At 57.1% G+C, this 11190-nt stretch overlaps 1 protein-coding gene across 9 annotated transcripts in view; it reads right to left on the bottom strand.

The window, feature by feature from the left end:
- Window positions 1-3: 3 nt before the first annotated feature.
- Window positions 4-11190, bottom strand: part of Cdh23 (cadherin related 23) — a 374671-nt gene continuing 363484 nt past the window's right edge. For 6 of the 9 annotated variants that reach the window (XM_063238627.1, XM_063238630.1, XM_063238632.1 and 3 more), the window contains 17 exons: window positions 10035-10212; window positions 9713-9924; window positions 7701-7892; window positions 7459-7572; window positions 6749-6878; window positions 6405-6656; window positions 6166-6327; window positions 4440-4696; window positions 4008-4105; window positions 3558-3678; window positions 3398-3477; window positions 3226-3266; window positions 3066-3141; window positions 2576-2705; window positions 2293-2415; window positions 1904-2008; window positions 4-1015 (listed from right to left, as the gene is read on the bottom strand). In XM_063238627.1, coding sequence (XP_063094697.1) covers window positions 689-1015; window positions 1904-2008; window positions 2293-2415; window positions 2576-2705; window positions 3066-3141; window positions 3226-3266; window positions 3398-3477; window positions 3558-3678; window positions 4008-4105; window positions 4440-4696; window positions 6166-6327; window positions 6405-6656; window positions 6749-6878; window positions 7459-7572; window positions 7701-7892; window positions 9713-9924; window positions 10035-10212 — 2598 coding nt within the window. In that variant the 3' untranslated portion in view covers window positions 4-688. The remainder of the gene's footprint in view (window positions 1016-1903; window positions 2009-2292; window positions 2416-2575; window positions 2706-3065; window positions 3142-3225; window positions 3267-3397; window positions 3478-3557; window positions 3679-4007; window positions 4106-4439; window positions 4697-6165; window positions 6328-6404; window positions 6657-6748; window positions 6879-7458; window positions 7573-7700; window positions 7893-9712; window positions 9925-10034; window positions 10213-11190) is intronic. The other 3 variants (XM_063238628.1, XM_063238629.1, XM_063238631.1) reach the window with 3 other exon arrangements.

Genomic DNA, 11190 nt, shown 5'->3' with positions numbered 1-11190 from the left:
TGGTTTACCAGAGCCAGTGTATTGCCAGGTCCTTGTCAGTTAGTTTTCTTTTCAAACAGACCATTCCAGAAATTTTCAGTGAGTACCAGTTCAAGTATTGAGGGAGTAATTTTAAAAAGGAACGCACACAAACACTCTACATTGAAAACCCAGGGGGATGCCAGTCATTTCTCTTTATAAGCTGGGCACATCAGGGAAGCCAGCGAAATGGAGAATGCTCGTCTGTTGCCATTGGCCTTGGCTGTGTGGGGGGGCAGGGTCGCTCAGCCTGCGCCTGGATGGGCAGTGGGGAGGTGGCAAGAGAGTGGTGGGACGGGACTGAGGCAGGCCAGTGCGAGTGCTGCTGGGCCCCTGCTCTGGGGTGGCGGGTGGACCTGGGTGGAGCAGGGCGGGAAGGGCCTCCTTGGTCTCTTCTGCTCAACAGAGCTGTCCTCAGACTCTTGGGCCCCCAGTGATCCTTCTTAACCATGTCCTTGAATGCTTAGCATTTTTGTTCGATTTTCATAAAAAAATAAATCTTATGAAGGTAGAGATCGGATGCTGATGAGCATCTGGCAGAGTTGAATCTGTATGAGCAGCCGTGTTCGCCATCAGGGTTGACCCAAGGCTGTCCCCACAGAGCTGGCCTGAGGGCCTGACCTGGCTTCCGACCTGCACTAGCGGCTCACACCAGTGCAGTCCCTGACAGTCACAGCTCTGTGATCTCTAAGGGGCTCTCCATGATCACGTCTCTGAGCTTGTGCAGGGGTGTGGATTTGGCAGACTCCGTGCGGGCGTTACGCTCCAAGGCGGTAGCCTCTGCAGTGGTCAGTGTCTCCAGTGAGCGGGCCAGGCCCTTCTGGTCATCCTCGGGCAGGCTGTTGAGGTCGGTGGCCAGCAGCGTGCCGGTGCTACCATGTACCACGTGGATCCCGTCTGGCCCCTTGAGCTCCATGGGTGGCTTGTGGCGGAAACGCAGGCTGCCCTGGCCTGGGCTGTGGTCCGCTGGCTCCTCGTCCAGCTCCGTCTGGATCAGCTGCAAGAGGCCAGGACCTCCCAGTGGCTCAGGAACACCCACAGGCTCAGGGCCATGCCAAAGGGTGAGCAAGTGGGTGACCCCAGAGTCCCACTGGCTGTGCACCTGCTTCCTCCCTACTTCACATAAGGGATGTCCTAGCAGGCCTGGCGGCCTCTGACCCTGCCGCAGGAAATCCTCCAGGACCACCTTCAGACTGGCTGCAGAGGGGACACGGTGGGAATCTGGGCTTCCTCTGAAAATCTTGTTCTTAATATACTCACTCCCCTCTAACAATCCCGTGGCACATCTGTATCTGGGTTTGTAACCAAGCTGGCCAAAAGCATGACCAACTACAGCCATGTCAAAGTCAAACATATCCTCAGGCGAATGGAAGGGAACACATAGGATGTGGTCAGAACTCAGCACTCTCAAACCCCTGTCACACAGGACAAAAGTACAGTGTAGATCCAGCTGGAATCTGGTTCAGGCTGGTCTCAAACTGGAGGTAAGCCTGCTTTAAACTCCTGAGTGCTGGGACTTGAGCACTTTGTTAATGTTGACATATACATAGGTCCCATTGACCCTGACTGCCACTTTCTTTTTTGGTACAGGGGGTGAAACTCACGGCCCCATGCTTGCCAGGCAGTTGCTTATGCCACTGAGCCAAATCCCCGGCCCGATAGCTTATTTCTTAGAGTGACATCAGCCCTCAAAGGTATTTGGGGCTCCTGGAATCTGAGAAGTTCTGCCTCTGAGATCTATCCCTTCCCCAAGAAACCCCTTCCTGGACCACACTCAGGTGTCTGGCCCTGACTGCTGAGCTCAGAACACTGAGAAGGGCAGGAGAGTGACAGAGCATCCCCAGAAATGGGGCACGGCACACAGCTCCCGCCCGCCCACGGCTACCTCGGAGATGGAAGAGTGGCAGGAGGAGGCTTTTTGCACCATCCGCTGTGCAAAGAGCTTTTTGAGCCGCAGGTAATCCTCCAGGACCACCTTCAGCAGCGAGCCCTGGGGGAGGGAGAGGGTTAACCCCACCGAGGCCACCTTGCTCCCATGGGAGTGGGAGGTAGGTGCACAGACTTGGGATCCTAGGACAGGGGCTCAGGAGCCTAGTGACAGCAGCTCATGTCGGCTCAGAGCCCTAGCCTCCAGGCCACTGGAGCCACCCTTAGCCTTGGTGGCCCTACTGTGCTGGCCTCACCTCGGTAGGTCTAGCTGAGTCCCTGCACTCTTGGGAGTGGGGTCCATGTTCAGCTAGGGGCTGGGCACAGCAGCCTCCGCGGAGGGCTCACCTTGATGGGCCCCTCGCGAATGATCTGGCCCAGCTTGGCAATGTTGTCATACTCCTGGATGGCTGCCCGCAGGTACCGGTCATCGTCAGGCTTGACTGCTGCTGGTTCACGCCCAAAAGTTCCCTGGGGAGAGGAGGTGTTAGCTGGGGCAGAGTCCACCTGCATGCACATGCCCCATAGGGCCACTCCTAAAGGACCCAGCTCCTTGACCAGAGGTGGCAAGGAACTGCCTCTCCCCCAGCCCTCCCCAATGCTGGCCTGGCCCTGCCCTGGCCTGGCTCACGTGGGTGCGGGTGGGGCTGTTCCACAGGTCGGCGATCTCACTCAGGTTCTCAGGAAGGTCATCCTCGTGCTCGGCTTGGGCTGCCAGCTCCAGGTTCCGGCAGAAGGGATCCAGCCACACGGGGTTGGCTCTATAGTTGGGGGACAGGGTGTAGAATTGAGCTGGCAAAGAAGGAGGGCTGCAATGGACAGATGCCCTCAAAACTGGGTAACTCCTTATAGATGTCATCTGTGGGTGCAGCCTCCACTCCAGGAACCTGCTAGAGGGAGGCATGTGGCAGTCTGGGTAGGTTTGGCATGGAGGTTTCACCCTGCCTCACCTCCCACCCAGCGTTCAAAGTGCGTCCCTCAGGAATTGGGGCAGGGTGTCCAGCTCTGGTTTCCCAGATGGGGAGAAGAGTGGCTAGGCCACCAGGGGGCGATCACACTCCAGGTTTCTCCATGGCTTGGAGGCTGCTGGGGACTCTGCCACAGGGTCAGGAGCCACTCACCCATCGAAGGAGTACTTGTTGGTATTGGGCATGTCCATGATGTCGATGAAGCCGCGGTTCCCTGCAGGGAGAAGGACTGGGGTATGGAGGGGAAAGAAGGGGTGCAGCCAGCTGTGGTACCTCACCCTCCCCCCGCCTCATCACTGCAACCTGTACTCACCTGCCGAACCTGCCACAATGGCTTTGAGCTTCCTTTTGTGTCTGGGGAGAAGCAGAGAGGTGCTGTGAGGTGGCTGGGCTTGCATCTCGGGCCGGTGGCCCCACCTGCCTCTGTGCCACTCAGTCTAGGAGCACAGCCTCAGTCCAGGTCGGGATGGGGTGGGGACACTCACACAGTCCTGTAGTACCAGTTCATGAGGATGAACAGCATGGCCGCCAGGAAGAGGAGGATGGCCAGCACAATGATCGCCATCTGCAAGGTGAGCAGGCCAGGTATCAGCAGGTGGGCTCTGGGCAGAGCCCAGGCCCCAGGGAAGGCAGTGCCGTGGGTACCTGCAGGGCGGACATGTCATCTGGCAGCCGGATGGAGATGGCGGGCTGCACGTCCAGGACGTTGTAGTTCCGGAAAAGATTCCGCAGCTGTTCCTTGTTCTCATCGATCATCTGGATCACCCTGGATGAGCGGCAGGGCTCAGCTCCCAGCTCAGCCATCGCCTAAGAGCCCGCAGCAGTCAAGCCTGACAATGACTGGTACCTGCTGCCAGCCTGCCTTGACCCTCAGAGTTCACCCTCCCCCTGACATCGTGCAGGGGGAAGCCCACCCCACTAAGTCAGCGTGGTGGGTTTCAGGGCTCCAGGCCTTCACCCAGGTCCCATTCAGTCCTCATGGACGGGCAGACTTCCATTCCACACATGGGGAGAGCAAGGCTCAGAGGGACGCTGACGGTGTCTGGGCCTCCTCGGTGGGTCCCCTACCCAAGGCCAAGCACAGGCCCCACCCACCGGTCCACATCCAGGATGCGGTTGGTGTCACGGTTCACCACATGGATGAGTAGCTCTGTCTGTGCGAAGTTCACCCGCCCCTTCTTGTCCACGTGGAACTAGAAGAGAAGGGACGTTGGGGGCCAGGGGCCAGGGTGGGAAAGACTCTCCCTGGAACCCCCAATGCCCTGCCCTAAAGTAGACCTAGCACTACTCAGTGCTCACTGGGGGGGGACCAAGTGTGGTGCCAGTCGATTTATCCACACAGAGACACAGGCACTGTTATCAGCCCCAGTTTACAGATGAGGAAACTGAGACCCAAAGGTCTGGGAGAAGCCGAGGAGGCACATACCCTCTTTCGTGCCCCGACTTCGCCATCACATCCCTCTCCTGTAGCCTGGCCTCCCTTCCCCTTCTGCTGCCCCTAGTTCCCAGGTTGGTCCCCTGGGCCACCTGCACATCGTCCGTGTTGACAATGGCACCAGTGATGTTGGACAGCAGGCGAATGAACTCCTCCTCAAAGCCCCGCACTCGATCAGGGATCTCATTAATGACAATCTTCACGCGCTGGTCATCCCTCAGGATGTAGATGCCAATGATGGCCGTGTCGTTGTGCCCTGCCAGGTCTCGGGCCACAATGTCCACCACAAAGTAGCCAGGGCTGTAGGCCATGAAGAGGTCAAAGGTGCGCAGGATGCCATCCACACTCCCTGCAGGAGGAGCCCGAGAGCGGGGCACAGCTCAGTCTTCCCTGTGCCCCCTCCCGGAAGGGGCAAGGGCCCTGGGGGTGTGGGGACACTGGGCGGGGTGGCAGAGATGCCCAGAGGCCTCAGCAGCAGGAAAGGTGAGGGCTGAATGAGAACAATGCCCATCCAAAGGGGAGCAACCCTGAGTACTGTCACAGTGTGCAGCCTACGCCACCAGACCTGTGCTCCGCTAGAGAAAACATGTATTTCCATGCTTGGTGAGATTCCATCATTTAAAACCATCGTCTAAGTTTTAATTAAAGTGTTGCATATTAAAATACAACTGTGGAATGTTCTGGCCCAAAGATGACAAGTTTGTGACTCTAATGTCCCATGCTGAGGGGCCAGGGCCACTTCTGAGCCCTTAGTGTCTCTTGTACACATGTACTTCAGGATTCCACACAGTCAGGGACAACCAGAGGTGACACAGTATAGTCTCTGTCTCTGTCTGTCTGTCTGTCTGTCTATCTTTCTGAGTCTCCCTGGGTCTCATTATGTAGTTCAGGCCAGCCTTGAACTCCCTATATAGACCCAGGTGGTCCTCAAACTCCCGATGGTCCTCCTGCCTCAGCCTCCTGGGTTCTGGGATACAGGTGTGACCGCCATGCCAGCCAGCACAGACTTCACTTAAAAAACTAGACCTGGGTTCAGATCAGTTTCTTTATGGCTGCATGACCTTTAGCAAGCTACTGAGTCTCTTGAGCAGTGACGGCTCAGAGGTCGAAGTGACAGTGTCTGGTTGTATAATGGGAGGAGCTGGCCCAGGAACTAGATGGACAGAGCTGGCTGAGGGAGCAGCTGGTTCTGCTCAGCTAGACACGGCGGGTGGCAGGGGGTTGCAGAAGGGGGCTGGGAGGAAGACCTGTGAGCCCTGAGTGCCAGGCCAGGAATCTTCCTGGTGCTTAAGACTGGCACCCAGACAAGGTTCTGTAGAACAAGAGGGGCAGGTAACGGGTAGAGGCCCCGGTCTCAGCCATGGCCAGTGCATGCAAATGTTCTTTTTTTTTGGTCTTTTTCCTTTTTATCGGTACCGGGGATCGAACTCACGACTGCCTGCTTGCAAGGCAGGCGCTTATGCCGCTGAGCTAAATCCCCAGCCCCCGTGCAAATGTTCTTATCTGTAGGTGTTTGATTCCACCTGGCACACGAGAGGGAAGAGGCACAGCTGGAAAGACGGGGGCAGATGATGGAAAGGAGGACCGGAAGATGGAAGGATGGACGAGGGACGGGTGAATGAGTAACAGATGAGAAGAGTACAGGAAAGGAACAAGCGGAGTGCTGAATGAATAGGCAGAGATGGACAGACAGACGGACTGACTGTTGGCTGGAGGCCACCACATGCTGTGCTGCTCACAGACCCATGTCCTCCAGGCTACAGTCCGCACAGCGATGCAAGGCCTTGGCTAGGCCCCTGTGTATGGCCAGCCTCCTACCCATGGTGAAGACCTGGCCCACATCCTCCGAGTCGTTGGCGAGGGCCCGGAAGTAGTGGATGGCCAGGATGCCGTAGAAGACGAGGCTGTTGTTACCGATGTCCTCGTCCAGAGCCAGCACCTGGATGAGCTCTGAGCCCACCTTGGCATCGGTGGCCACCCCTGCAGGAACAGACGGGGCGGTGTGAGTGGCAGGGAGGAGCCTCCCACGCCCCGTGCCCCGGCTCTGGCCCCTGCACCTGCAGTGTACTCCGCCTTGGTGAAGCGTGGCGGCTGATCGTTGATGTCCTCTAGCACCACGCGCACCTCCTGCAGGGTGAGGTCGGTGACCAGGTCGAGGGTCAGGGTGGGTCCTCGCGGTGGCGTCCAGCTGCGGTTGCTGGAGGCCTTGACAATGAAGGAGAAGACAGCTTCCCGCTCCCGGTCCAGGTCCCGCAGCACCAGCAGGCGCCCGTCAGGCTGCAGGTGGAAGTTCTTTTCCTCATTGCCAGCTACAGGGGGCACATGACTCGGGGTGAGGGCCGGGCTCAGTGGGCATCTCCAGCGGCAGGGCAGGCAGGGCACTCGCTCCATTAGGCCCCACCTGCGATGAAGTAGTACACGATGGCATTGGAGCCCTCATCAGCGTCCACGGCACCTGTCACATTGCCCACGAGGGTGCCACGGGGTGAGTGCTCGGGCACTGTCAGCAGCTGGTACTGGGGGCTGCCTTTCTGCAGGGGGAGGAGGACACCATCATCGGAGGCCATGGGGAGCTTCCCACTCCCACCTGGGGCAGGGGCTTGGTGGGGGCCATGGAGTTACTGCCCAATGGTGACATCTTTGAGGACGAGGCTGGGCTTGGCAAGCTCTCAGCAGTTTCCCTGGGCTCTGAACGAGCACTTAAACCACAGAGCACCTACACACTGTCATGTGTGCAACACTGGATGTCCAGGGGACATCCAGGCATATGACAGTTCAAGGGGACAAGACTCAATAAATCATGAGATGATTTTCCTGCTTGGTGTCTGTGTGTGCAAACATGTACACCCCCCTCCCCCATACAAAGTACCAGCTCCAAGAACCAGGCATTTGTGTCTGCTCTGCTGACCACTGGGTCAGGCCTCAGGACAAATAAAGCACGGCTGCTCAGTGACTAGTGGTCCTCATGCAAAGCGCGTGTACACAGATGTTTCCCGCGTGTAACCAACGTGTTTTAGGGCACTGTGCACAGGGGAGCGTGTGCAGTGTGTGTGTGGGCAGGCAGGCAGTCCCTGTGCAGGTGTGACCAGTGCAGGGGATGGACTGGCTCACGGGAGGCCTCACGAAGAGAGGTTCATTGTCATCAATGTCTTCCAGGGCCACCTGTAGTGGCTGCATGGTCTCATATGGCACCGGCTGGCCCAGGTCACTGGCCACCAAGATGAGCTGGGGGTGGAGGAGAGCAGAGAGAAAGGTGGGGAGGGAGTTTGGAGCCCAGGTGCGCAGTCCCCAACTCCCCGGGACAGGCCCCACAGGGGGTTCTTGCAGGGAAGCCTGCCCAGCGCGCTCCTTACGCTGTACACCGCCTGCTTCTCGCGGTCCAGGCGCTGTGCCGTCTGGATGAGGCCGCTGATGGGGTCGATGGTGAAGAACTCCCAGTCACGGTTGCCTGCTGTCTTCAGGAAGCTGTAGCGCACTGCCCCATTGAGGCCCTCGTCCTTGTCTGTGGCGTAGACCTCATACACATTAGAGCGCAGCGGGATCTCCTGCAGGGGAGGACAGGGACAGGGGCGTCCGGCCATCGGAGGGAGCTCTTGCTGGGAGTCCTCGCCACTGGCCAGTGCCCTTAGGGAGCGCTGGCCTGCAGGGCGGGGTCTCAGGGATCCTGAGCCTCTGCTACCTGTTCCTCCACCCCAAGCCAACTGCACTGACCACTGACAGTCAGTCCACCCCGAATTCACATGCTTCCCTCGGCCCCTGGTGACCACCTGCCCACGCGGTCACGCCATCCCCCTGCATGCTGAACCGTAGGGGAATTGGCAGAAGAAATCCCGAAACTGGGGCCACACAAGCCGTGTGTCCTGTGTCTATCTTGCTCCCTCCGCCACCCTAATTTAGAAATCTGGGTGTCTCCAAACAGAGCTACCTGTGCAGTACAGAGCCAGGAAATGGAGAACACTCAGGCAGCATGACTTGGTGGCTAGAGACCGTTACTGACCTCACCCTGGAACTTGGACCTGTACTCAGTCTGAGCCTCGGGCTCCTGAATTCCCTCAAGTTAGATCAAAGCACCAAAAACCTAATGAATCACACAGCAACTCATGACAAGGATGTGCAGGGCAAAAGAAAAAAAGCACATTCTATGCTTTTAGTTGAAAAATTATCAGCTCAGCATGGCTTTAATGCTTATATCATCTGTCATGACAATCAGGAAGTCCCAAATGGCAGTTTCATCTAATTAATAAAAAGTAGAATGACAAATAGATCATTACTTTATAAATGCTGGTTGTTCAGGGGCCATAAATCTTCCCAAATATGGAGCCCTTGAAGGGGAAAACTTAGCAAATGGGACCTTTGGTGTGGAAAACAACTAGATTATTATTAATTTACATACTATTTCACTCCACAAAAAAGATTTGAAGCAACTGAAAAGAATATACAAATTAGAATGAGATTGAATGAGTTACAAAATTAGGATAATGGAAACTAGCTGTTGGCAAGAAGATGGAAGCTGAGGGAAAAGCATGGGTCTCAGTCTCTGCAAGGTCGTTCAAAGTGGGCTGAGTACACTGAGTCTCCTAGCAGGCAGAGTGAAAAGGCCACTCGGTCACCACAGACCAGAGGGACTGCAGGGCTGGGGTTCCTGGAGCTCAGCCCTGGGAAGGTTTGCTCCTTTGGGGCCTCAGAGAGGAGACGAAGTGGCAACATTGTCTTAGCATCCTGAGGTATGGAGATTTGCTGAATTGTTGGGCAGGTGTTGGGGGGAGCAATTCGGATACTCTGACTGTACCACCAAGGGGCATTTGGAGTGAGAGTTTCAGGAGGAAGGGGAAGAGTAGGAGATGGAGACTTCCTGTGGCTTTCCATGGCAACTTAGACCAAGGGATGAAAGCAGGGTTGGAGACAGTCCAGACCCCCAGCCACCCCATCCGCCGGTTGCTGGGGCTGCCTGCACTTGGGTGTCAGCAGGAGCGCTGGTCGGATGTTTATTTTGAGACAAGCACGGGGGAAGTGGGCACTGGGGCAGACTGTCCTTCTCGGTAGATATCTAGGGACAGGGCATTTACTATTCTTAGTCCATTTGCAGAGGAAACACAGATTCGGAGAAGTTGCTTACTCAAGTTTGTTTGGCTGGTAAGCAGTCAACTGACACTTGAACCCAATATCTTTTGCTAACGTGGCCCACACTGATGACTATTGTTCAATACTGCTCTGTGTGCACTGCACAAGTCTGCCCCTGCCTGGCCTCAGTTTCCCTACCCTGACAAGGAAGGGCCTTCCACTGAGCTGGGCTTCGACTGCAGGACCCAGAAGCTGGAGGAGGGAAGGGGCCGCTGGGGAGCGCAGGCCCCAGGGCCAGGCGTACCTCTCTGATGTGCAGGATGGTGCCGTTGGGTGGGCGCACAAAGACAGGGCGGTTGTCATTGACGTCGATGACCTCGACCAGGAGCATGGTGGTGCCCCAGAGTGGGGGCTCCCCACCGTCTGTGGCCACCACCGTCAGGTTGAACCTCTCGTAGGACTGCAGGGGGCGCTGCGTGGTCACCAGGCCAGAGTCTGTGTCCACGTGGAAGGCCTCTGGTGGGGGGGGCAGAAGAACAGCCCTCGTCCTGCTGGTCTGGAGCTGTGGTGTGGCACCCTGCTCCTTCCAACCCCACATCACCCTGAGCATACGGTGAGCCGCGTACCCATGCCGGGGCCCTCAAGTGAGTAGGACAGCTCCCCATTGGAGCCCTCGTCCTGGTCAGTGGCCAGCATGGTGATGACGGAGGTGCCCGCCGGCTCGTTCTCATACACGCTCGTGCTGAACTGGGGCTTGGAGAACTGGGGCCGGCAGTCGTTCACATCTAGCACTTGGATCACCACCTGGGGGAGGTCAAAGGTCAAGGCCCAAAATCAGGAGCACCATGGAGGCTGCCTCAGAGGACCAATCACGAAGGAATAAGGTGAGGTAGACAGGGACAGGTCCCCCCTGGGAGGGGGCGTGGTCTTCTCATGTGTCTGACATCAGACCACCTACTTAACCCCCACAGCCTCAGTTTCCCCCAGCTACAATGGGGACAACAGTGTCTTCTCTCAGCTTCCCTGGGAGCTCACACAAAGTGATGTCTTCTGGCTCCTTAGTGCAGTGCCGGGTCCCAAGACATGCTCAAGCACTAGGCTTCTGGGTGGCATGTGGTCTGAGCCTGGACCTGCAGCAGTGGGACCCCTTATCTTCCCCTTCTCCTTTGTCCTTTGCTGAGTCACACAGTGGCCCTGGAGCTGTGGTTCCATTCTTTGGACCTTCATGCTGGGCTGTCAGGGCTCCTCTCCTCCCTCAGACCCCTCTCACCTGAAATTTGTGCCTGGGGGAGAGGGGCTTGTGTCCCCCAGGGCAGGGACAGGGCTCAGGGACACAGTGGAGCAGGAGGCCTCTCTTCCTCACCTGTGGCCCTTCCTGACCGTAGAGCCCGCAGAGCCCTGCAGCACAGCGATTCTGAAGACTCCCTTTCCATGTGCAAAGCACAGTCAAACCACCTCATGTCCCCTGTCCCTCCTGCCACTTCTGCTGCCCTCCTTGCAGATGGGACAACTGAGCTTCAGAGAGGTTCACGGGCAAAGGCAGTGTGCTCAGCTCATGGAACCTCAGGCTACTCCAAAGGCTGTTTTTCTCTGCATGGTGCATGCATACCCGGCAGGGACAGGCTGCGGCCATGTGTGTGTGCTACCAGTTCTGACCCTCTACCCGCAAAAGGGACTTATCTGGGTCCACTCGGCAACCCTCCAACCCCTTCTGGAGAGTTTCCTTTGCATAATTAGGGAGAAGGATAAAGAGACAGCAAAGCATCGAGGATTGATTTTTGC

The sequence above is a fragment of the Cavia porcellus genome, unplaced genomic scaffold (genome assembly GCF_034190915.1).
Source record: "Cavia porcellus strain 051 isolate PalLab524CR breed Dunkin Hartley unplaced genomic scaffold, mCavPor4.1 scaffold_28, whole genome shotgun sequence".
Classification (NCBI taxonomy): Eukaryota; Metazoa; Chordata; class Mammalia; order Rodentia; family Caviidae; genus Cavia; species Cavia porcellus.
This window is presented reverse-complemented; position numbering and strand designations above follow the sequence as displayed.